The sequence below is a fragment of the Pimephales promelas genome, chromosome 9 (genome assembly GCF_988280905.1).
Source record: "Pimephales promelas chromosome 9, fPimPro1.hap1.1, whole genome shotgun sequence".
Taxonomy (NCBI): domain Eukaryota; kingdom Metazoa; phylum Chordata; class Actinopteri; order Cypriniformes; family Leuciscidae; genus Pimephales; species Pimephales promelas.
In genome coordinates this window covers 5,868,258-5,894,152 of record NC_142777.1, presented here as the reverse complement: position 1 = coordinate 5,894,152, position 25,895 = coordinate 5,868,258, and the positions used below count along the sequence as shown (strand labels likewise).

Here is a 25,895-nt window from a genome sequence, read left to right as displayed (position 1 = left end):
CCTCTTTCTTGCCCTTTTTATCAAGCTTATATATTCAAGTTCAGTAATTTCACTTGAATGACAATTAATAGGTAATCTTCATTGCAATTTAAGTGAAATTACTGAACTTAAACATACAAGCTTGATAAAAATGATCATTCTAGAAGAAAATTTCAAATGGCACTTAGAGGCTTTTGCATCTGAACTCTTCATATATATATATATATATATATATATATATATAGATAAACATTTGTAATATATTTACAAACATGTTCAAAAAAGACATTTTTAGCTGTCTTAGAAATTATATTGGTATAAAGCTCAAGTCTGTGAAGAGACTCAACACATTGTCATAAAAAAGTAGTAACTTTCAATGACATCACATTAAAATGTATATTTACACTAAGAACAAAAAGAGTCACAGGTTTAAAATGATAACTAGTTAAAGGCCTGAATACTTCTGCACGGTACCGCATGTGCAAAGTTACAGCTGTGAGAATTTGCCAATATGTTGGCTCGATTACAAGAGATGAATGTAAATCTGCAGCATCTCATCATTTCACACTATTAAAACAGAATGATAACATATCTCTCAGTTCAGTCAGGAACAACTTTGTCAAATGTAGACTTTATTATAAGGATAACGCATACAGTTAGTGTTGGCGGTGTGGTTGTGTTCTGGGCAAACTCCATGTCTAACAACAAGTCAAACTCCCCTTGGGGTAACATAACAAATCCAGTAATCATACATACACAATTACATTTTAAAAAAGGAGCCAAAATACAAGAGGAAGGACAATTACAATGTAATTTACTGGCATTACAGAGTACAGTCCCAAAACAGATGTCAGATTAGATTACAGATCTCCAGGCTATGTGGAGTTGGGTGTTAAATTTAGCATGCAGTCGTGCTAAAGAAGAGTGGCTGAATGAATGGCGATTTAAATGATCCTCGGTGATAAAAACGAACAGCTGATTACCGGCTGATGCGAGCTTGACTGACGTGGACTAACATGATGCTTGATGTCACTCTGCTGATGTTTGCCACTGACTCTGTGAACTGTGAAAAAAGAAAGAATAATGAAATATACATTTAGCCATTTGTGCTGTAAACAACATTTCTGGAATAACAGAAACATCATGGGTTAAATCCCATGAAAACATGTCAGGATTATTCTGATGAGGACTGAAGCAAACCTGGAGAGGGAGATTTCAAAGCATTTTGAAAGCGACACACTTCCTGCTGCCAGTTGTTGGCGCTATAACTTAGACACACAAAAGTCACATCCATGTGATCAGCGAACACACCGCTGAAGTTTCATCCAAATCAATGAATGTATGCAGAAGTTACAACACACTTCCTGTTTTCCTTTTCTCGCCACAAATTTGTTTCAACCATAGACAGTAAAAGAAATGGACACAGCGACCCCGGTGATTTCAACGGAGAGAGCTGAAGCTCAACATGGGCACTCACTACCTGATAGCCAAGCGTTCTGCGCAGGCTCAAACTGAGCTTGACGACGTAGATGTCACGTGAGCAAACTGACTGACTTATAGTAGCTGTGCCAAAAGAAATTTTAATCGTGCACAGAAACGGCAAAGCGCGACCTGGAGCAACTTTTGGTAAGTATTCTGATCAATTATTTTGTCATTTTCCTTCTATTTATGCCATGGGCTGACTTTAGACAGTAAAAGATTGCCTGTGAGGCTGTGCGAGCTTCTCTTCCTGTCTATACGGTAATTCTCTACTGTGCGACGGACAGTCGAGTGGTTATGACGCAATTTTTAGCCTATTTTTACAAGAACGGCTTCTACGTGGCCATAACGTAACATACAAAAGTAATGGAGCCTTTTATACATTGTCGTGTTTCTTTAGAAATAAATAATGGATAAATGGAGTCTTTGGATGCCTCAGATGTAAAGTTATTCGCTGTCAAAGTGACGCCAAAATGAATGGGAGTCAATGGGATGCTAACAGCAGGTGATAGTACGCTACAATGGCGGCCCCCGGAGGCAGCTTCAGCTTCCGGCTGATGGATTACCCCCTTGGTTTCAACACCACAGTCAAACCGTTTGAGATATCAAAACTGTGCTTACAATTTATCATCCTCAATGCCTTGAATTCAGGTTCACCGAGATTCGTGCCAATTGGGTGAATTGGCTAGGAGTATATTAAATTCCAGGGCATACGTTTTTCAAACAACCCACTATAGCTGACTTCCTGTTAGGCTGACATAAGTTGTTCAGCTTGATAAGATCTATAAGTGTATGAAGTTTGGTTACTGTATGTGAAAAGCGGTGCGCTACAGAGGCCATCCAAAATGACCTTATAAAAGGGTCCACTGCAGAGCTCCCCCATGATTTAAAGGGTAACTAAACCCTAAAACAACTTTTTTTAGTTAATGTTCTGTAAGACTGAGGCTTTATTAATGCTGTTCATTGATTCAAGTAATTTTTTGTCAAGTGTATTAATTCTACAATATATGGAAAAACATCTGAGTGCTGCCCTCTTCAGGTTAAACGGTGGCTACTGCAGTTTAATTTTCCAATTGGAAGTTGTGGTACTCTGTGATGTCAGAGAGTACCAGCTAACCACGCCCTTGCCTACAGAGAGACACGTCTCTGGCTTACAGCTTATAAAAACCCCAAATTCAAAATTAGAATATTGTGAAAAGGTTTTCATAAGCTGTAAGCCATAGTCATCAAAATTATTAATTTGTCATTAATCTCACTTTGCAAGTAGTGAGTCTATATAATATATTAGTTTCACTTTTTATTATTATTGTATTATATAGTTATTATTGACGCCACTTAGGTTTTGAGGTGTCCATGACAATGCTTAGAATTTAACTGTGATTTTATGCTTGTTATTTTCTGTACAGCACTATGGGCAACTTTTGTTGTATTAACAAATGAATACATTTCTGTCCAAATATCAATTCTGTCACAAAATTTGGAACCTTGAGACTCTGACCTTTCTGACAATATCAGTTTTGTCATAATTAGAAAAGGTTTTGATCATAAATTATGAAATATAATGATGCCCAAAAGGGGAGGAGCCTGATCAAATAAGTACCGTTTCTATGGTAACGCAACTTTCAATTATAAAACAGTTTTCACACGAAGAATTCTGAGTTTATAAGCTTTCAAATGATACCTAATTTATGATAACTACTAAAATATGTGATATAATAAAAAAAGCGATAAAAAATAATATTATATTTTAGAGGATAATAAATATAAATATTATCATATTTAGAGGATAATATTGTACTATAATTTTTTATTTTTTATTGAAAAATACTAGATTATATGTTTATTATGAACTTTTAGCATAAAAACAGAAGTTTCAATGATTAAAAGTGGGTTCATAAACTTTTTGTGACAAAGGTCAAAACTCCTGTTATGATGCAGATTTTTTGAGGTGCACTCTTGTCATAAATTCATCAATTACTCTTCCTACATAATTTTTAACACAAAACATGGGTAGAATATCTATTTAGAAGTCTTAGACCTTTCCAACAATATATAATTTGTCATAATTAGATTAGTATATATAGATTAGTATAGTAGATTAGATTAGTAGATTAGTAAATTAGATTATTTAATAGAAATATAGTGAAGTAAAGTTAGGCGTCCCGGTACCGGGACGGTGACAGTTAAGGGGTTAATAGTTGCTCTATAAATAAATTGAACATTGAACATTTTAAGTTGAATTACTGAAAGAAATGAACTTTTGTACGATATTCTAATTTTTTGAGTTTCACCTGTCGATAATCATTTATAAATGAACTACAACAAAAATGAGCCATCACATTACAGTAATGAGAATGCAGACTGTATTTTTGGGGGCGACATGTGACCTGGACATGAGATTCACCTTGTCTATATCATACTTACTGTTAACTCGTTACTTCTGAGCTTCGCGGAGCCCTCTTGACCGCTCTGCTTTTAGCCTCAACTCTTGTTTGATTTACACCTTAAAACACACATACAACAAATAAATGAATTTTATGACGAGCACAGTGCAGTTTGCAGGTTCTGTAAGCATCTCTCACCATCATGATGAGTGACGTGTTCCTCCATGTCCTCGGCTCCATCTATCTGAGGCTCGTCTGTTTTTTTATAGTAATAATTTTGGTCTGGTGGACCAAACCGCTTAAATACACACACACATACACAATATTGAAACAATCACAAATGAAAGTTGTTATGTGAATATCTTTATTCATTTATGTACCTTATTAGGCCACATGAAACTAATGAAGAGGATGATGGGAAGGCCAACAGTGAACACATAGACACCCCAGAGCCACGGCCGCTTGACCGTCGCCACAAACAGCTTCTCAATCATTCCTGGCTACAAGAGGACAGTGAAAAACAAGTGATCAATTTACTGTTAATTATTTTAAAACATGAAAAACACATTTTTGGTTTAAATTTCCTTGATTGTAAGTGAACGAGTATTTTATATCCTAGACTGGTGGTAACACTTTACAATAAGGTTCATTAATTAACATTAGTGCATGTGTTTACTAACATGAACTAACAATGAGCAATACATTTGTTACAGTATTTATTCATCTTTGTTAAAAATTAGTTCATAAATATACCGCTGTTTGTTCATGTTAGTTCACAGTGCGTTAACAAATACAACCTTTGATTTTAATAATGTATAAGTAAATGTTGAAATTAATAATAACTAAAGATTAATAACTATTGTTTTTCTTAGTTTTTCAAGTATTGTATCATATTAACTAAGGTAGTTAACTACGATAATGTTAATCAATGAACCTTATTGTAAAGTGTTACCGACCTGGTCGCCATTTCTTCACATTTTGCCTCACTAGATCACTTTAATCGAGTGTGTCAGTGGATGAAGTGTTTTGGATGCATGTGGTCTCATTAATGTGAGCTTATAAGAGCTGAATGCTAAATTACAGATTATGAAAGATTATCACAGATGCTAGTCAGTTTGGAGATGCAGACCGGCTGTTTCAGTTAAAGGATCATGGGACAGTTTAACTTTTGCTTACTGCCTTTTTCTTGCTCCACGTCTCTTCAGTCCAACGCCTGGCTACTTCCAGACTGTCACAGAGTAAGATGTTGTCGAACATCACGTCTCCAGTGAGGGTCCACAGCTCAAATCCCACAGCAGCGACAGGGCTCATGCTGAACCGCTGCTCTCCGCGGTCCTAACACCACAAACCACACGAGGACAGTGATGAACTGCACATGGCAAATGCTAATGAGATATTTTGGAGGGGCAGCCTACTTTATCATTCGGGTTTGTGCCGAGTCGGCTCTCTGGATTTGATAATGCAGGACGAGATGAATGCTCACGAGGCGACGCCACACCATCTGACCTGTCCAAACAAACACACATACACAAGACTACACGATTGATAAAGGACACTTTGGTTGTCCAGTGGCTTGTAATGGACAAACATAAGCCAAGTTTATTTATGTAAGTCTTTTTACAATAGAGACTCAAGTTTACATCTTTACAGTAGTCTGTACAGTCTGTACAGAACTTTCTCTCCCATGTATATATATAAAAAATAGTAATAATTAGTGTTCAAACTGTATTAAATTTACATTACCATTCAAAATTCACCAAGAGATTGTTTTTGAGAAAAATTCACTAAACATTTTTTATAAAATTCTTCTCATAATTTCATATTCTATAAATTCAGAAATAAAAAAAAAACTCTTGTGGCAAAACTTGCAAATGGGCAAATTTGGCCAGGATGCCGGGGTTACAGCCCCTCCTGGGATTATTAACGACCCACAGAGAGTCAGGACCTCGGTTTAACATCTTATCTGAGGGAGGTGCTGTTTAACAGTATAGTGTCCCCTTCACGACACTGGGGCATTAGGACCCACACAGAGCACAGGGTGAGCAACGCCCCCTACTGGCCTCACTAACACCTCTTCCAACAGTAACAGCTTTCTCAGGAGTCTCCCGTCCAGACACTGACCAGGTTCAGCCCTGCTTGGCTTCTAGTGGGCAAGTCTACTTAAAATCTGCATGATGAGTATTAAAGAGATAGATCACCCCAAAACATTTAAGTTCTGTCATCATATACTAGTCCTCACGTCGCTCAAAACCCATAAGACTTTTGTTGATCTTCTCTACATAAATGAAGATCTTTAAGATGAAATCTGCATTGACAGCAATGCAACTACCACTTTGACGCCTCAAAAAGTTAATCTAAATATAGATATTGTAAAACTAATCAATATGACTTGAACTGTTTAGTCCTGAAGTTTTTATATGATGAACAGATTGAATTTAGGCTTTTATTCACATTAACATCAATCAGCGAACATAAACAGAAGCTAAACCACAAAGCTCATTGGTTCTCGCTGAAGCTCAAATGTGCTGCGTTACATAAGAATGAACCTCATTGGTTCTTGCTGAACCTCAAACGTGCTGCGTAACATGAGAATGAACCTCATTGGCTCTTGCTGAAGCTCAAACGTGCTGCGTAACATGAGAATGAACCTCATTGGCTCTTGCTGAAGCTCAAACGTGCTGCGTTACATAAGAATGAACCTCATTGGTTCTTGCTGAAGCTCAAACGTGCTGCGTAACATGAGAATGAACCTCATTGGTTCTCGCTGAAGCTCAAACGTGCTGCGTAACACGAGAATGAACCTCATTGGCTCTCGCTGAAGCTCAAACGTGCTGCGTTACATAAGAATGAACCTCATTGGTTCTTGCTGAAGCTCAAACGTGCTGCGTAACATGAGAATGAACCTCATTGGTTCTCGCTGAAGCTCAAACGTGCTGCGTAACACGAGAATGAACCTCATTGGCTCTCGCTGAAGCTCAAACGTGCTGCGTTACATAAGAATGAACCTCATTGGCTCTCGCTGAAGCTCAAACGTGCTGCGTTACATAAGAATGAACCTCATTGGTTCTCGCTGAAGCTCAAACGTGCTGCGTAACACGAGAATGAACCTCATTGGCTCTCGCTGAAGCTCAAACGTGCTGCGTAACATGAGAATGAACCTCATTGGCTCTTGCTGAAGCTCAAACGTGCTGCGTAACATGAGAATGAACCTCATTGGCTCTTGCTGAAGCTCAAACGTGCTGCGTTACATAAGAATGAACCTCATTGGTTCTCGCTGAAGCTCAAACGTGCTGCGTAACACGAGAATGAACCTCATTGGCTCTCGCTGAAGCTCAAACGTGCTGCGTAACATGAGAATGAACCTCATTGGCTCTTGCTGAAGCTCAAACGTGCTACGTTACAAGAGAATGAACCTCATTGGCTCTCGCTGAAGCTCAAACGTGCTGCGTTACATAAGAATGAACCTCATTGGTTCTTGCTGAACCTCAAACGTGCTGCGTAACATGAGAATGAACCTCATTGGCTCTTGCTGAAGCTCAAACGTGCTGCGTAACATGAGAATGAACCTCATTGGCTCTTGCTGAAGCTCAAACGTGCTGCGTTACATAAGAATGAACCTCATTGGTTCTTGCTGAAGCTCAAACGTGCTGCGTAACATGAGAATGAACCTCATTGGTTCTCGCTGAAGCTCAAACGTGCTGCGTAACACGAGAATGAACCTCATTGGCTCTCGCTGAAGCTCAAACGTGCTGCGTTACATAAGAATGAACCTCATTGGCTCTCGCTGAAGCTCAAACGTGCTGCGTTACATAAGAATGAACCTCATTGGTTCTCGCTGAAGCTCAAACGTGCTGCGTAACACGAGAATGAACCTCATTGGCTCTCGCTGAAGCTCAAACGTGCTGCGTAACATGAGAATGAACCTCATTGGCTCTTGCTGAAGCTCAAACGTGCTGCGTAACATGAGAATGAACCTCATTGGCTCTTGCTGAAGCTCAAACGTGCTGCGTAACACGAGAATGAACCTCATTGGCTCTCGCTGAAGCTCAAACGTGCTGCGTAACACGAGAATGAACCTCATTGGCTCTTGCTGAAGCTCAAACGTGCTGCGTAACACGAGAATGAACCTCATTGGCTCTTGCTGAAGCTCAAACGTGCTGCGTAACACGAGAATGAACCTCATTGGCTCTCGCTGAAGCTCAAACGTGCTGCGTAACACGAGAATGAACCTCATTGGCTCTTGCTGAAGCTCAAACGTGCTGCGTAACATGAGAATGAACCTCATTGGCTCTTGCTGAAGCTCAAACGTGCTGCGTAACACGAGAATGAACCTCATTGGCTCTTGCTGAAGCTCAAACGTGCTGCGTAACACGAGAATGAACCTCATTGGCTCTCGCTGAAGCTCAAACGTGCTGCGTAACACGAGAATGAACCTCATTGGCTCTTGCTGAAGCTCAAACGTGCTGCGTTACATAAGAATGAACCTCATTGGTTCTCGCTGAAGCTCAAACGTGCTGCGTAACACGAGAATGAACCTCATTGGCTCTCGCTGAAGCTCAAACGTGCTGCGTAACACGAGAATGAACCTCATTGGCTCTCGCTGAAGCTCAAACGTGCTGCGTAACATGAGAATGAACCTCATTGGCTCTCGCTGAAGCTCAAACGTGCTGCGTAACACGAGAATGAACCTCATTGGCTCTTGCTGAAGCTCAAACGTGCTGCGTAACACGAGAATGAACCTCATTGTCTCTTGCACGTCAAGTTTATATGTGATGGAGGGACAGAAAGCTCTCCGATTTCATTAAAAATATCTTAATTTGTGTTGCAAAGATGAACGAAAGTCTTACGGGTTTGGATCGACATGAGGACGAGTAATTAATGACAGAATTGACAGAAACATTTTTGGGTGAACTAACCATTTAGGGTTAATTCCACATTGGCACATCGACATACTTGATAATGTACTAATGCATACTAATGCAACTTGGAAGTCATTGTCCACTCAAAATTGGGATGGTATTGCAGCTCTTTTACTTTAACAGTCATAAATTAAAATAAATAAATGTAATATTCCAAAAAGAACATCCAAAATATGTCGTTTTCTTCTAAATGCTCTGAAGAAGAGCTTTGTCAGATTTCAGAACTGTCAGAGAGACGGTTCCCTTGTTGACAGTTCAAATGCCCCTTTTCCACCAAAAAAAAAGAGCTGGTTCGGAACTGGTGCTGGTTCAAAGTTGGTTCGGAGTTGGTTCAACTTGCGAACCGCTTCAGAACCTGTTTGTTTTTCCACTGACTAGACCGCCCAGGGAACGACGTCGTTACGTCACTGTGTACGTCGCCATACGTCTTGGCTAGAAACACTTGCAAATACAACATTACTTTGGGATTATCTCTAACTCGTTTAATTACCAAGAAAGCTTTAAAAACAATTGAAATATGTAAGTCTTTTAATCTTTTCGTTTGATATGTAATCTTTTCTGATTAGTTATGTACCCCTGTCTTGTGTCTTTTTTTCTTTCCATTTATTTTTTCTATATTGTGACTGTTTTCTTCTTTGCTTATAGACGAATCCGGCGAAACTACCGGAAGTAAGCGGGGCGCCATTACTGAGCTGTTGCTGGGTAGCGTTGCGCCATTGCCTCCTATTGTTTTAGTTGCAACTTGCGTCCACTGGAATAAACAGCCCGCGATTTACGACTGTCACTAACGTTACAACGTTATCCCTTGTATAATGTCGAGTGGGTAAACAGTTTCCGTTATAAATTGTTTCAATGGTGGCAGTAAAATTTCAATTTTGAAGAGAAAACACTGTGAATACCCCGGGTCGACTGCCCCTGTCTGTTGCCGTACGGTTTACAGATTTCCTGTGCGAGTACAAGACGTGGACATTCGCGTATAATAACAATTATTTAATGACATAAGTAAAAAAACATTTAATAAATATGTGATATAGTGATCAGCAAAATCTCCTCTCTTGCCATTTTTTCTATTCAATTAACATGCTATGGTCATTAAATGGCTTTCCTGAGCTAAATGTAACGTTATGTGACATAATTGTTTTCCTGCTGTTATATTGACCTCTTTCCATGGTTTAAAAACACTAATTGGTCGATATTATGTATACTTTCTAGCTGTAACGTTACCTTACCCTTGCCTGTTGCAATGTGAAAATGAGATAAATAATGGACACAAATGAAAAACATGAATTTGTTTATTTGATTTCATTCATTTATTTATTTATTGTTGCCAAATGGACAGATCTTTTTATAGTTTTCTCGTTAGCAAACGTTAGCCTAGCTAGCTTGCCAAGCTATTTTCATAAATAACGTTAATCTGTAAGATCGTTTGTACCTTCATCTGTGACTGGAGGCCACTGCAGTCACAGATCAAACCAACAAGTCATTCTGCCTGGCTGTAGCTGTCATCGAGGGTGCGTTCGCGTTATCACCGAGGTTTGTTTACATACCGGTGCATATGTCTATGCCTGTGTAACAGCTCAGTAATGGCGTCGCCACAAGATGGCAGCCTACACAGAACGCTTGTCGGATTCGTCTATAATGTCTTCAATAAAAAAATGACAAAAATAGAAACGCTTGCGTTAACTTCAAGCATAACAATTACAAAGGCGGACTCCATTGTGTTTCTGCAAATGTTTCTCTTGGCTTTGCGATCCTTTATTATGGTCAGAAAAGATGTTTAGAACACATCTAAACCCGCCCCTGCCCCCGACGTAAGCATGACGTGGTAAAAGAAAGGTTCTAGTCCAGCAAAGAGTTAGTGCCGCTTTGAAACCAAATCTCCTGGCCGAGAACCGGTTCTTTAGCTGTCGAAACACAAAGAACTGGTTCGCGCGCAGGCACCGGCTCCGAACCGGCTCTCAAAATGCTTTGGTGGAAAAGGGGCTAAAGAGAGTCAATGTTGGTTGTGTCCACACGTGTAAATTAGGGACTTCATCTGTGAGTGAAGGTTGAAGATTACAAGGGCCAGTCATTCAACCAATTCATACATTCATAAACCAATGAAGATTAAAACCTACTTCGTTTAAACTGATCCAGGAGGACCTAATATTAAACAGGTTTCAAAACACTGTTACAATTCATCTATTAGATATCTCTCAGTGTATAAATAACTTCAGTATACCTTTCATGATGTTCCAACTTTAGGTCAGAAGTTTGAACCCCGTCCACTAAGGCCGCATGAGATGAATATCCGGGTCCCTGTGTTTCGCGAGTGTCCATGTCATCCAAAAGACTGCCCTTGCTGATCAGTGCCAGGTCAATGAAGATTTCAAAAGTGTTGTCAGGATACAAATCTAAAAAAAGAACATTTTCACTCAAATAAAATTGCAACCAGCATGTCATTATGCAAGATTAGCCACTTTCCATACCAAAGATTTGCGATTAATTTGAACCATCTAGTTTATTACAATGTAAACTTCACTGAACATTAGGGTTGGGTATCGAGAATCGAGTATCGATTGGAACCGAGACTAACTTTTCGTTTTTTTCCGGAATCGTTCAAAAGTTAGAGTTTCGATTCCTAGTTTCGATATTCACAGTCCGCCGAGCGGAAGAAGAAACCGCTGAACAACACCAACGAAGAAGCGTCTACCGGAAGTGTTGGCATAACCGCGCGAGTCGAACATTAGTAGCTTACGTCAGCGGTCCAAAGTGTGGCTTCACTTTTCTAAAAATAAAGAAATCTCGGCAAAATGCTAAATTTGTGACAAAAGGAGTATTTTTACAGAAGGAGTATTTCCTTCAGAAAGGCCGTTGGTTAGCAAGGTTAGCTAAACTTTTTTGACCCTGCCTCTTAAAAGAATCGGAATCGAGAATCGTTAGGAACCGGAATCGAAACAAGGAATCGGAATCGGAATCAGAATCGTTCAAATTCAAACGATACCCAACCCTACTGAACATGTATTTCTTTACCGACTACTCACTTAAAGTGTAGAGATGTGGACGCTGGTCAACAAAATAATCACTCAGATCCACTTCTGGTTGCCGCGCATGTTTCTCCTCATACGTCCCTGTGATGGGATTACGATGGCTAAAGATGAAATGTATCTTGTGTTCGCTGCCACACTTATCTGGACCAAACATGATGGTGTACGGGGTGGCATCACTGAACTGGCTCTACAACGACAACACAGAGTATTCTGTCTGTAGAGAAAGCACTTTTTTATTTATCATGATTTGACTGTTTGTCTCATTTAATAAACTGTTCTTCGTGTTTTAATACACAAGCTAAACCTGTTCTGGTGCATAACAGGATTATGTGAAATGTAAGTATTACCAAACGAAGATCATCTGAATGAGAAAGCAACTTAATGTAGGCTCCGCCACAATCAACCAGCTTCTGGAAGAAAACTTCATACCTGCAGATGTTTTCCAGAAGAAGATTTAGTCAAGCGATTGTATGTGTGTTTTAAGGATAGAAGCAAATTGATCAAAATATCTTACTGTAAGCAAAGCGGTTTGTCTTTAAAGTGGTACACTTTCCTCAGGTAAGCGGATATGGCGTGGTGTCTCCCAGGGGATTTGAGGACCAGGCCTCTGTTTCCCACAAATCTTGGTTCACGTGGTTCCTCTACTACCCACTCACCTGTGTACATAAAGGGTTAGTTCACCCAAAAATGAAAATGATATCATTAATGACTCTCCCTCATGTCGTCCTCCGTTCATCTTCAGAACACAGTTTAAAGGAGTAGTTCACTTTTAAAAAAACTTTCGCTGATAATTTACTCACCCCCATGTCAACCAAGATGTGCATGTTTTTTTTTCTTCAGTCGAAAAGAAATGAAAGTTTTTGATGAAAACATTTCAGGATTTTCTCCATATAATGGACTTCAATGGGAACCAAACGGTTCAAGGTCCAAATGACAGTTTCAGTGCAGCTTCAAAGGGCTTTAAACGACACCAGACGATGAATAAGGGTCTTATCCAGGACCCTTCGAGTCATGACTCGAAAAAAGATTTATTCATTTTGATGAATGAGTTTGAACAGGAGAGTCACGAACGCTCATCACAGAACAGAGCAAGGCCAAAACTTTTTTATGTATTTTTTTAAATGAGCGATCGTTTTGCTCGATAAGACCCTTATTCATCGTCTGGTGTTGTTTAAAGCCCTTTGAAGCTGCACTGAAACGCTCATTTGGACCTTGAACCGTTTGGTTCCCATTGAAGTCCATTGAAGTTTTCTGTCCCTCCATTGTAAATGTATGTACGGTATCCTGTCCTTGTCCAGAAAGGAAATAAAGACATCATCAAAGTAGTCCATGTGACATCAGTGGGTTAGTTACAATTTTTTGAAGCATCGAAAATACATTTTGGTCCAAAAATAACAAAAACTACGACTTTATTCAACATTGTATTGTCTTCCGGTTCTGTTGTCAATTCACGTTCACGAGTCCGCAGGGACGCTGCTGACGTGTTTCTGGTGCGTCCGTGCATTCGGGTTCAAATAAATATGGCTGGGCAAAAAATGCAAGTCTTCCTCTGTGTGGAAATCATGTTTGTGAAGATTGTTTTGTACAGCGTGCGTCTCCCTCAGACTGTAACCGAAGCTCAGACACACGTCAGCAGTGTCACTGAACACGGACGAGCACAGAACCGGAAGACAATAAAGTCGTCGTTTTTGTTATTTCTGGACCAAAATGTATTTTCGATGCTTCAAAACATTGTAATAACTCACTGATGTCACACGGACTACTTTGATGATGTCTTTATATCCTTTCTGGACAAGGACAGTACATTTACACTGGAACATACATTTACAATGGAGGGACAGAAAGCTCTCGGACTAAATCTAAAATATCTTAAACTGTGTTGAGAAGATGAACGGAGGTCTGACGGGCTTGGGACGACATGAGGGTCATCAATGACATCATTTTCCTTTTTGGGTGTATTAACTCTTTAAGTAGCATTGTAAAGAGCAGAATAATATTCAGTACGGTCAGCAGGTCATTATTGCAAAATAAACCCCTTCCTTCAGACCCGCATCACGTCCTGATCACCCTTTAGAGTTATTTTGGTATAATGAATGGCTGACCTAAAGGATTATTAGGAATACCTGTTAAATTTTTCATTAATGCAATTATCTAATCAACCAATCACATGGCAGTTGCTTCAATGCATTTAGGGGTGTGGTCCTGGTCAAGACAATCTCCTGAACTCCAAACCGAATGTCAGAATGGGAAAGAAAGGCGATTTAAGCATGTTTAGTTTTATGCATGTTTATGACAACTCAATTAGTGTCATTTGCTGAATTATGACATTTTTAATGCAAATATGACATTGTTTGAGATGAGTTATAATGGCCTCATGTCAGCCAATGTCAAAACCAACCACCTAACAGTTTAATGTAATGTTAACCCATAAAGCGAAGTGCTTTCTTAAGTTTGATAATTCATGTTTATGACAGGTTGTGTTGTCTTAGTAATGTCAAGTTGTCATGACAAAGACTCTGACAGGTTATGATGTATTGGTTTATGTCAAGTTGTCATAAAGACATCTTAAACAATGTCATATTTGCATTAAAAATGTCATAACTGAACGAATGACAATTAATGACAGTTGTCATAAACATGCATAAAACCTTCATATTCATGGTATGCGTCATGTCATGATTATGAAGGCGTCATGTCAGTCTTATGCACACCCCTTCAAGTAAAGTGTTATCCTACAGTGTTTTCAATATCAAATTTATATTCACAAAATGCATATACCGTTATATTTGAGAAGTTTCAGTTGCTGATCTTGCACCACTTTGGACAAAACCCAGTTTCTTCAAAACAAGACAAAACAAGAAGACAGAGAATTACATTTGAGCAACCATCACTTAATAACTGGACTGGACATAACTTTGATCTAATGCAAACTAATATTTTATATTATTTATTCTTTATGTGGGTGTTTCTGCAACTATGGTCCTTTTCGACTCCCCCCTCCAAAAAATCAACCCCTTTAAATTTTAATTAATTAATTAATCATTTAAAAATGTACACACAATCACATACCATTCAAATTTTAATCTGGAATATGTAATTTTATATATATATATATATATATATATATATCACTGATTCTTGAAACTTTGGCAAAAACATGTCCCACTAAAAAAAGTGCTAATTCTGTTGGAAATTAATAACATTTTCATGAATGAAAAGAATAAAGTTTATAATCAGGGGGTCCTTTGCACATATGTAAGGTTCTTTAATAGGTTTATTTTTCATTTTTATTATTTTAATGATTATATGCTGGCCCATTGCCTACAAAATCAGCTGTCCTCGGATAGGAGATAATCATTTCAACTTGATTAAAAAAACAAAAAGGAATAATTGAATTGAATAATATATTTACCACACAAAAGAGTACATTGTAATATGTATTAAAAACTACAAACAGTGAGTTTTGAACAATATTTACTATTATTTTGTGGTTGTTCAAAATGTGTCCCACATATTCGTCACCACCGTCAGATATTTATAAAAAGCAATAAAATCAGGCAACTACAAGGTCAACTACATTCCTCCATACCCCATTTTCAAACCTTCAGCTTTACAGCATGCTTCAAGATCACTCAAGCTCCCGTAATTTTGCTATTTTCTCTTAAACTTGTTCATATATTTGGGCACTGCTACTGTCACAACCATAACATGTCAACACCGTCTCTTTTGTATAGAAAATATTAGATTAGATTATGACATAATTGTATACTTTTTAAGAAGAGGTCTGAAGTAGCTAGCAACAGAGGGGAAACAAGATGGCTATAATGTGAACAACTCATGCATATCATGTGAAAGTGTAGGTTTTGTCACCACCGTCAGACGTCACCACCGTCAGGTTTTCTATCTGACGGTGGTGACATACCGTGTGACGGTGGTGACAAAACCCCCCAAATGGTCTATAACAGAGGCTAGAATATAATTGTTGATCACAATAAATACCAATATATTATCTGTAATGTTCCATTCACCTCTTTAATATTTTTATTTATTTAATTCCCCCTATATTTCTTCCATACAGGCTTACACTGCATGCTACTATTAGCGCGAATGAGAGTGAGGATGTTTCCTTATATCCTCACGGCTGTGGTTCAGCTGCAGGAATACAGCAGTTCTAATCTGAACACGTTTGATGCGATTAAATTGTGTTTCATGACGTTCATTTAGATTTTTGCCCATACTAAAAATTTGTTAAAGCCTAGCATGGATAGGAGCAGCAATAACCCCCTTGGGGTAAACAGAACAGAACCAACATGAATGTTTTGCAGATTATTTCAAAATTTAAAGTACAATATAATTCGAGAATTTATTCAGATTCTTGGGGAATCAGAATGTCAAGTCCTGACTGACGAGTGGAGCTGGGGAGGGAGGAGGATAATGAGCTCCTGAGAAACGTGATAGCTGCTGATAATACTGAAGGAGCTTATATGTATGTGTACAGTGATAGGCGTCATATTCCTATAGGGGGAGGTTGATCAGCTAATAGTCGACTGATGCGAGCTTGACTAACGTGACCTGCCAGAACTAACGCTACGCTTGATATTTAGACAGATTTTTTGAACAATTTTTGAGAGAAATGGGCTTTTTGTGTACATGGAAAAAGTCCTAGATCTTTGAGTTCAACTCATGAAAAATGGGGGCAAAAACAAGTGTTGCATTTATAATTTTGTTCAGTGTACATATTTATGAATTATACCATCAGCCTATCGTCCAATAGGGGATAAGGTGTGCCTTCCCTCTCTCTCAATTTACTATTATGCCATGTTCATTTGGCTTAATGTCATTTGGGATGCACATAGTGCACACATTCCAGGCTATGCATCTCCAATGACTAAAGCCAAATGAAAATGGCATGACATCATTTAAACAAATCTAACATTCACTGTAATTACCCCCAATTTCATAGTCATTACACTCAACTTTGACTTTATGTATTTTCGAAAGCTATGGCTAGGCAGCAGCTATCTGTAGAGGAGAGAAGGAGAAGAATTTAACTATTTACTTATTTATATTCTATAGTGTTCTGAATGCTTTGGCAATGTAAAGATTTCTTTAACCATGCCAATAAAGCTATTTGAATCTTGAATCTTGAGAAGAACAGGGAATACCAAAAAAAGCTGAGAGAGAAAATACACAGTGAGGCAGAGTCAAATGAGGAATACCTCATAAAAGGAAAAACATGTTTATCACAGTGCTCAAGATTGTTATTTTTTGGACCAAAGAGTTAAATGAAGTTGTTAAGCAAGAATTGATTGACTTGAGTGGTATACATTGTGGAATTGTATGTTGTAAAGAGGCCAGAGTCACCACCGTCAGATTAATGTCACCACCGTCAGTTCTAAAGTCACCACCGTCAGAAGGAGTTTTATTTGTTTTAAATGAATATGCTTGAAATATGATTCTTCAGTGCTGTTGAGTTATTAAAGTAATAGTCTCTTTTAATACAAAAATATGTTTGTTAAATAAAACAACATTAATTTTTCTATTTAGGCTTAAAGTAAATGTTGTATGATGTTATATCTTTTAAAGGAGTACACGCAAAACAGTATAAAAAATGAACAAAAGTGAATATTCAACATTTAACAGCATATATGTGTACCAAGAATGCCAGATAATGATTTAAAAACTCTAAATACATAATAGACCAAACAAATAAATAATAATTTGCTATTTATTTTGTCTGACGGTGTTGACAAAAACAAAGTGATAACTGGAGAAACGCCTATTTTATGAAAAAAATACAAAATGAGGAGGTTGCACCGGTGCATGGCTGAACAGCCAAGACCTTGGTTTATAATAATATGCCTTCAGATTTTGTAATTTAACTAACTTTTTATTTTCAAAATTAAAACCTGTTTTATCCAAATTCCCAAGAATCACTGATATATATATATATATATATATATAAACAGATAGAAACATTTAAAATTAGGGAATTTTATGATTTTCTTTATGCCATGGAAAAGTTAGACCTTAGAAATCAATTAGTTCATAAACACAAAAGATAAAATATCTTGCTATATCTTGAAAGGTGAATGAATTGTCATTTTAATGTGTAAATCAGATGTACTAAAGTGGTACAATGGCATTTTGTTATAATATACGCATTGAACAGTAATATATATACATATTTTTTAAAATACACAATTATGTAGCATACAAAGTTGTGTGGTGAGGACACACAATAAATACTTCAGAAGAAAAGATGATATTTATCTTTTTTTTTTCTGGGTCTTGTGGGGGACTTAAATGTGGGCTGCCAACCTGGCAGCCATGTGCTAATTTCTGTTTCCATAGAAACTAGACAAATGCTTTATTTAAAGTATTTTTCATAGTGTATGACAAAGTAAAGTGATGTTTATGAAACTAATTATTTTGAAATAATGTCAAATTTTAAAAGAATTAGCTCATTTTACATACCTCAGGATTGTTGAGACATGAACAAAAATTGTGTTTTAACCTATGAATGTTTCATAATTTTTCATTAAATCGTATAAACCAGTAACTATTTTTATGCCAATGTATGAATGTGTTTGTACTAAACATCTGACTAATTTGAACATAAATCTCAAATCTGCCGCAACTTTGTGCCATTAGTTGCAGAAACACCCATAAACTGTATGTATTATGAAGTTGTTAGTGAGTTTCCGAAACCGAACCTGTCCAGCGTGTTCGCGTCAAACGCCTCGGCGAAATAAGCTTCTTCCGGTGTCGCGGCAGGTCCGTTTCCGTTCTGAACAGCAGAGTTCGTTTCAACAGGTTTAAAAGCAAGCAAATATAACTCTATAAATACGTTTTATGTGCATTGGTCACACAACGCAATATAGCCATTATATTTACCTGTGATCCACTGACGTGAGCCAAACACAAACAGAAGCCAAAGAACACATGCTGATAGCGCATCATGTCTGCACCTGTGAGCAGGAACAGTCGTCTGAGGAAGATTAGACTTAATAAATATCCCTATTTCTGTCCCTCAACTCTATTTTTAACGAGTTAGTACGGGAGCCTATATTAAACCTTGACTTGTTAACGCGCGTTATCATCTTCCTGTATTTATAGGTTAATAAACGTGGACTTTGATCTCTGTCCTTCTGAGCCCTTGGGCTTTACATATAAGACGGCAAAGGAATAAGGAATCATTGACGGATGCACTTCACAATGCTTACACTACACACACACACACACACACACACACTAAACAAGTCCAGTAATTCAACAGAGTTCGGAGTCACTGGTGCCAGTATCACCTCAAGACATTTTTTTTTCAGTTTCAATCATGAAGTCATAGGAAAGAGGCATAATATGAAGATCTCTCTCTGAGATTCATCTTTTTACGTGGGGAAGTTGCTGGAAAAGCATGTGCTGGACCCAGGAGGAAACATAGTTTAAAGGAGTAGTTCACTTTTACAAAAACTTTTGCATTTTGATAATTTACTCACCCCCATGTCATCCAAGATGTCCATGTCTTTCTTTCTTCACTCAAAAAGAAATTAAGGTTTTTGATTAAAACATAATTCAGGATTTTTCTCCATATAATGGACTTCAATGGGAACCAAACGGTTCAAGGTTCAGTGCAAACTGTTCAAAGGGCTTTAAACGATTTCAGACGATGAATAAGGGTCCCATCAAGCGAAACGATCGCTTATTTGAAAAAAAAGGTAAGTTTTATAATCTCAAATGCTCCCAACCGAGATAGCAAACTGACATTGAATCAACGTGGAAATATGACATCGAAACAACGTTGATCTGACATTGTTTTGCTCATCGAATTAACGTTGAACCAACGTCAGACGCGTCATTCTTTCAAAACTAACGGAAAATCAACTTGAAATCAACGCGTTGTTTCAACGTTATGAAAGCAAACCAATTTTCGATTTCGTTTAGCTTTGAAGAATGCCGCGTCTGACGTTGGTTCAACGTTAATTCGATGAGCAAATCAACGTTGTTTCAATGTCATGAGAGACGTCGTTTCCACGTTGATTCAATGTCAGTTTGCTATCTGGGAATGCTCTGTTCTGTGATGCGCGTTTGTGACTCTCCTGTTCGAACTCGTTCATCAAAATGAACAAATCTTTTCCTGAGTCAACTCGTTCATTTCGTTTGTTGAATGAACCAAATGACACGAAAAAAAGATTCGTTCATTTTGATAAATGAGTTCGAACAGGAGTCACGAACGTGCATCACAGAACAAAGCAAGGCGACCATTTGAGCTTATAAAACTTAAACTTTGTTATATATTTTTTTAAATGAGCGATCGTTTCACTAGATAAGACCCTTTTTCATCGTCTGGAATCGTTTAAAGCTGCACTGAAACTGTCTTTTGGACCTTGAACCATTGGGTTCCCACTGAAGTCCTGGAATAATGAAAAAAATGAAAAATGCTGGAATGTTTTCATCAAAAACCTTAATTTCTTTTCGACTGAAGAAAGAAAGACATGGACATCTTGGATGACGTGGGGGTGAGTAATTATCAGCAAAAGTTTTTTGAAAAGTGAACTAATCCTTTAACTGCAACTTCTACAGGGGTGTACGAAGGTCATGGTTCTTCACATTATTAACAAACCCATTTTTTTTTTTTTATTTATACTAGTTTTAATCTCTTTTGTGTGTGTTTCTGAAGGTAATGATCTGAATAATGCTTGTTTGGTGACCCCAGGGTTCAGATGGCAGCGCTCACACTTATTCAAACGATCCGCACTAACAGAGCAATCGCACCAGGGTTCGTTTTAATCCAACCAAACATGCCAAGTGTGAACACAGTAAAACTTGTCCACACGGGAATGATTGGTGTAACCCAGGATTGGGCCACTCTGGTCCTAGTGTTTTTGAATTGGGTTGGCAATAAACTCTTCAGGAAAGCCCATCCCTGGAATAAAGGGTATACAAATTCCTGGACATGTAGTGAGTGCCATTGTTATTGGAATAGTTCTATTGTAATGTTATGTCTTTGTATCATAATTTGAGATATTTTTGTATGTCAACACTAAGGGCCCGTCCACACGAAGACGCGTTTCGCTGTATACGTATACATTTTTTATCGTATTGGCGTTTCGTCCACAAACGACATCCTTGCGGTTTCGTGTGTACAGCCAATCCGTATGTTTTGTGAAACGATGATGTCATCACATCACGTGTCGGCTGCGTCACACGCCATCTTTGACGTCTTCTTGGTTCGTATACAGCGTGCAAGGTTATGCACATGTTCAAAGTCTTCTTCTCTGTGTATAGTGTATCTCTGTGGCAGAATTACAGCGCCCCATACTGGTCTGGCATATACTACAACGTTTTCAGTCGGTTTCGTGTGTACGCAGATATTTCTTGAGACGACGCCGTGTTTACTTTTTTTTTTTTTTTTTTACGAGGAAAAAAAAAATATCGGATAGGGAACGCACCAGCTTCGTGTGGACGTGGTCTAAAATGCAATGGCAGATTTCAAATCACTGCATCTCTTTCTGCGTTAGCAAACAAAGTGCCAATGAGACTCTAACGGCCAGGTTTCTCCACCAGGTCCTCCTTGGTGAAGATCTGAACTTGCATCAGACGTTTGACAAATCAAAAGATATTTCTACAAATCGCCGGTTGGATCCTGTTTGACTGAATTAACACACAAACGGAAAACAATATCATGTCAATAATGTTCTTTAATGTCAATATGTACATCACCTGAAAGAAAAAATAAAATTTTAAAAATAAGTGAAATAAATACAATATGATACAATTTCCACAATGTCTTTAAAAAGTTTCATGGAATATTTTTTTCCCCTCCACCTGGAGCAGAGAGATGTGATTTCATGGATTCAATCTCATCTACATTCATTCACCTCATTCGATTTTATAAATATAGATTTATTTCTTCACCTTTTGCTCATGTACTTCCCATTCAACAAAAGGCAAAGAGCGGTCTGAGACGGGAACAGATGGAGGGAGAGGAGCGCCTCGCAGAAGCAACGACCTGCCCAAGCCTCAGTGCAAATGTGCTCAAGGTTCCACACAAACGTAATGAACGACTTATAATACATCGAGCTAAAGAACGCGTAACACTGAGTGCTTCTGAGGTAATGCCATGTGGTTCGCAACACTAACAGGACAAAAAGTGGCTTAGAAATGGATAAGTCATCTCAGTAAATCTTGCGTGAAGAAAACCACGCCAGTTTTTAGGACCATTAAGATGTTTTGCACAGTAATGTTTTAAGGTTCCTTTGCCCGATTCCCATCCATTTAATGTTGAAAAACTAGTTTCATTTCAACTGTTACGTACCACATACGGGTGAATTTAACGGAAAACCCTCCTGATGACATTCGTTTCTGTACACCAGGGTTAGAAAATCTAGGGAATGGTCCTAAAAACAGGTTGATGACCTGGACGTTTCTTCACGAGATCTGGGTTTCCATTGGGCAAGAACATTCGAAACAGCTTGCTTATGCGTGAAACACTTCAGACACGATGGAGAGATGGAGCTGGTGTTTTTCACTCTACCAGAGAGAAACAAAAGGGGCTTTCGTGCGTTTCCTCCCAAATGGCGCGCACTCCCTGAAGCATCACGTACGGGAACTCGACAGGAGATGCCAACCCTCGGAGACGAGCACAGGGACGTCACGAGCTTCACGACATGTCTGTGGACGTCAGCTTCTTCATGTTCCTGCGCTGAGCTAGACTGGAGGCAGCTACGGGTTCCAGAACCGGCTTGCACGTCTTGTGGTTCAACGCCGAGTACGTGGCAGCCATCGCTCCCTACGAGAGACACCGTCAATCTCAAGCAGAACTTCCATCTGAAGCCGGACATGGAATCAAGAAACTCAAGACATACCTTGACCAAATGAGGCGCTTCGTGGCGCGTGAGCTGAAAGTGAGGGTTCTGGTCCCGGCAGGCGATCCACGAGTGTTTCAGTACCTGTTCTGCTGAGTATCTCTGATGAGGGTCCACGTGCAGCATGTGAGACAGCAGGTCCTGCCAACACACAGGTAAAACACTTAAAGAAACCCAGAGTGTGACCAGATACTGATGGGAGTTCTGCACACTGCTCTTGAAAAGCATTCGAACCACCATACAAACAGTGAATGTGATTTCCCCAAGAAGAACCAGTGCCTGGATCATCATCCTTGATCCTGACACAACATTCAAATCAACCAATCATATTATGGAAAGGTTTACAATTAATGACAAGTTTAGGCTTATAACAAGGATTTGGGGTTTTACAACATATGTAGGGCTGCAACAAACGATTATTTTGATAATCGATTAATCTAACGATTATTAGAACGATTAATCGACTAACCATTGATTATTTTGCCAGCAAATCATTAAGTTTGGAACAATTATTCAGCTTTTTTCAATTAGTTAAAATATTGAGTTAATAATATAATAATTGAGTTAATTGAGTTATAATGTAAAAAAATAAAAATCAGTTCAGCTTTTGAAAGTGGTTTTAATGAAATTAGAGCCAACTAAACAGGTCATTCTCTTTAAGTTTAACTCAAATCACACACAAATGCTCTCTAAGCATTGTTTAATAAATCATCACAATACTGTAATTATATTATTATTGATGATATTATTACTATTAACCTCCTAAGACCCGAGTTTTGGGCGGAAAAGTCCAGGGGTCAGAAAGTAAAAGGACTGCCACATTTTTATTCCACCCACAGCAAAAACTCCAGTGTTAAATGAACTTTACTGGGAGTTTCTTTGGATACAGACTCAAGAGTGTTAAAGTTAATTAGATCATTAAGTGACTAATTGAGTGATGATTGAGATATTATTGAAGACACCTGATGATAACAAGCAGAATCACTGAAGGAGAACGTCACATTTTTAAAGTCACCATTATGGAGATCAGTGTCTGCTTTAGTTGGGCTCTTGACTCTTAAATCATTAACTGTAGATGTTGTATGGCTGCTGTACATGAGATATAACAGCCAGATGAACAACAAGGAAAGCTGATGTGCTGAGGTTGGTTATGTTTTGACATAATCATCATTTGTCACGAAACTCATTTGTAGAGTTTAACCTTTTTGATTACACAGTATAACATTTTCAAAAATGTAAATATTATCCAAAAATTTCTTAAAAGCTGTTCTATTCTAAATACTTTATGGGCTCACACAGACATCAAGAATCAGCCTGTGATTCTCAACAATGGTGACAATTATAAAGCATGTTGCAGTTCATTCTGGGTGCCACCAATCAAAACTCATTCATGGCTCCCATCATGCATTGCAGTATGAATAAATAATGATCTGAATTGTCTTAGTAATTTCCTTTCCCTATTTGAATATTCTGCTTGTAACCATTGTTGAGATTCATACACTGAATCTTGATGTCTGTGCGTGCCTAAAAGAAAGATTTTTATTTTTCAGAACGTTTAAGATTAAATTTGGTTTATTTTGAAAAATCTGGATCTAATGTTATAAAATCACAGTTATGCTGTTATGATCATTGTACTTTTAAATCAGAGAGTAGGCTTTAAATGAGTTCAGTGATTCAGATCTAATGATGATTATGTCCTAACATGATCTTGAACATCTGATCTGATCTCTTTGTTCTTCTAGCTGTTAAAACAGCTAAACAAAATCTTTAGTAAAACGTTTAAAGGTCACCTGCCCAACTAAAGCAAACACTGATCACCATAACGGTGACTAAAAATATAGATTTTCTCCTTCAGTGATTCTGCTTGTTATCATCAGGTGTTTTCAATAATATCCCAATCATCACTCAATTATTCACTTAATTAATTCTCATTAACTTTAACACTCTTGAGTCTGGATCCAAAGAAACTCCCAGTAGAGTTCATTTAACACTGGAGTTTTTGTTGTGGGTGGAATAAACTTATGGCAGGACTTTTACTTTCTGACCCCTGGACGCACAACCAATAATGTGATGTCCACGTATGTGGACAACCAGGTCTTAGGAGGTTAATAGTATTGCATGATCTAATAAAGAGATACGTTACCACTACAGTTAGTTAGCTCCAGCTGGAGAACACTCAGTTCTCACCAGCTCCTCTTTTGGATGTTTCCTCTTTAAGTGCTCCAACATGCATGTGGTGCTCCCGTGAAAAGCAAGTTGTGCCTTGCATGTATTGCACATGACAGCATTGTTGGTTTTAAGTTTTGTAAAACTTTGCCAAACCTTGTTAGTTCGGATTCGTTTGCACTCCGTCATAATTCGCGCTCTTTTTTCTTTTAACGCGCTTGCATTTGTAAAGGGCTGCATTACACTCTAGCGCCAAAGCGCCGTAGCGGTCAAATTGCGATATTGCACGCCCTTACATTAGGTCACGTGAGATCAAAGGACTACTCGACAACAAAGATATTTGCCGACAATTTTTTATTGTCGACAATGTGGACTAATCGTTGCAGCCCTACCCTGATCTTAGGGATAATTCATAGATAGTAGGGGTGTAACCATTCACTCGTTTTCTCGATGCATCGATTACAAATCCTGACGATGCATATGCATCAATTCTGAAACAAAATGTTTTTTGAATCGTGAATCGTTTATTTACGTGAATAATCCATTTAAAAGGCTAAGAATTGATTTAAATCGCGATTGTATAGTGATTCAGTGGTTTAAAATATATAAACACAATCTTAAAGTGTTCTTGGTACAAGCTGCCTCACGCATTGGCCGTAAGACACCCGCATTTGATTGTTCACACACCACACACCCTCGATTTCTCACGCTGAAGGCGGTCGGTCAAATGCCTGAAAGATGAGTTTAACTATCTACCTGTTGAGCCACTCATGTCGTGATCGGCTAGTTATACCGCAAATTAGTAGGGGTGTAACGATTTTCGAACCGAACAGAAAAAGCGCGATACTGAACTCACGATTCGAATCGCGATACGGTCATTGCGTACCGAACACGCCCCGCCCCCTGCTACCCCTGCTACATAAAGTGGGCTTTTACTTCACAGCTCAGGACGGGTAATGTCAATGGTTTAGCCCATTTCAGTAAAACTTCAGTAGCTTATCTTAAAGGAAATAACTGCAACGTTTCCACACTAAGAAAGCGTTTTATTTCATAATGCCCACGCCATGGCAT

The 25,895-nt window shown here is 38.3% G+C and overlaps 2 protein-coding genes across 2 annotated transcripts in view; both read right to left on the bottom strand.

The window, feature by feature from the left end:
• Nucleotides 1-590: 590 nt before the first annotated feature.
• Nucleotides 591-18,877, bottom strand: LOC120494905 (calmegin). The gene is made up of 13 exons (XM_039694258.2): nt 18,688-18,877; nt 18,507-18,580; nt 14,569-14,627; nt 12,305-12,446; nt 12,138-12,219; nt 11,785-11,977; nt 10,983-11,154; nt 5,258-5,348; nt 5,019-5,177; nt 4,223-4,342; nt 4,041-4,140; nt 3,883-3,961; nt 591-1,042 (listed from the first exon to the last, which is right to left on the bottom strand). The coding sequence occupies exons 1-12, from the start codon at nt 18,751-18,753 to the stop codon at nt 3,885-3,887; spliced, it is 1,335 nt and encodes a 444-aa protein (XP_039550192.2). The 5' UTR covers nt 18,754-18,877; the 3' UTR covers nt 591-1,042; nt 3,883-3,884.
• A 2,596-nt stretch (nt 18,878-21,473) lies between these two features.
• Nucleotides 21,474-25,895, bottom strand: part of rps6kal (ribosomal protein S6 kinase a, like) — a 65,458-nt gene continuing 61,036 nt past the window's right edge. Inside the window, exons 21-22 of the mRNA XM_039694151.2 lie at nt 22,659-22,799; nt 21,474-22,582 (exon numbers count right to left, since the gene is read on the bottom strand). Of these exons, the coding sequence (XP_039550085.2) occupies nt 22,454-22,582; nt 22,659-22,799 (270 nt within the window). The 3' untranslated portion in view covers nt 21,474-22,453. The remainder of the gene's footprint in view (nt 22,583-22,658; nt 22,800-25,895) is intronic.

Excerpts from the sequence above, each read along its gene's own strand:
- LOC120494905 (XM_039694258.2), bottom strand. The coding sequence starts at position 18,753 with ATGATGCGCTATCAGCATGTGTTCTTTGGCTTCTGTTTGTGTTTGGCT. Across the intron at positions 14,628-18,506 it reads GACGCGAACACGCTGGACAG|AAACTGGGTTTTGTCCAAAG; the intron begins GTTCGGTTTCGG and ends CTTGTTTTGAAG. Across the intron at positions 4,141-4,222 it reads GTTTCATGTGGCCTAATAAG|CGGTTTGGTCCACCAGACCA; the intron begins GTACATAAATGA and ends TGTGTATTTAAG.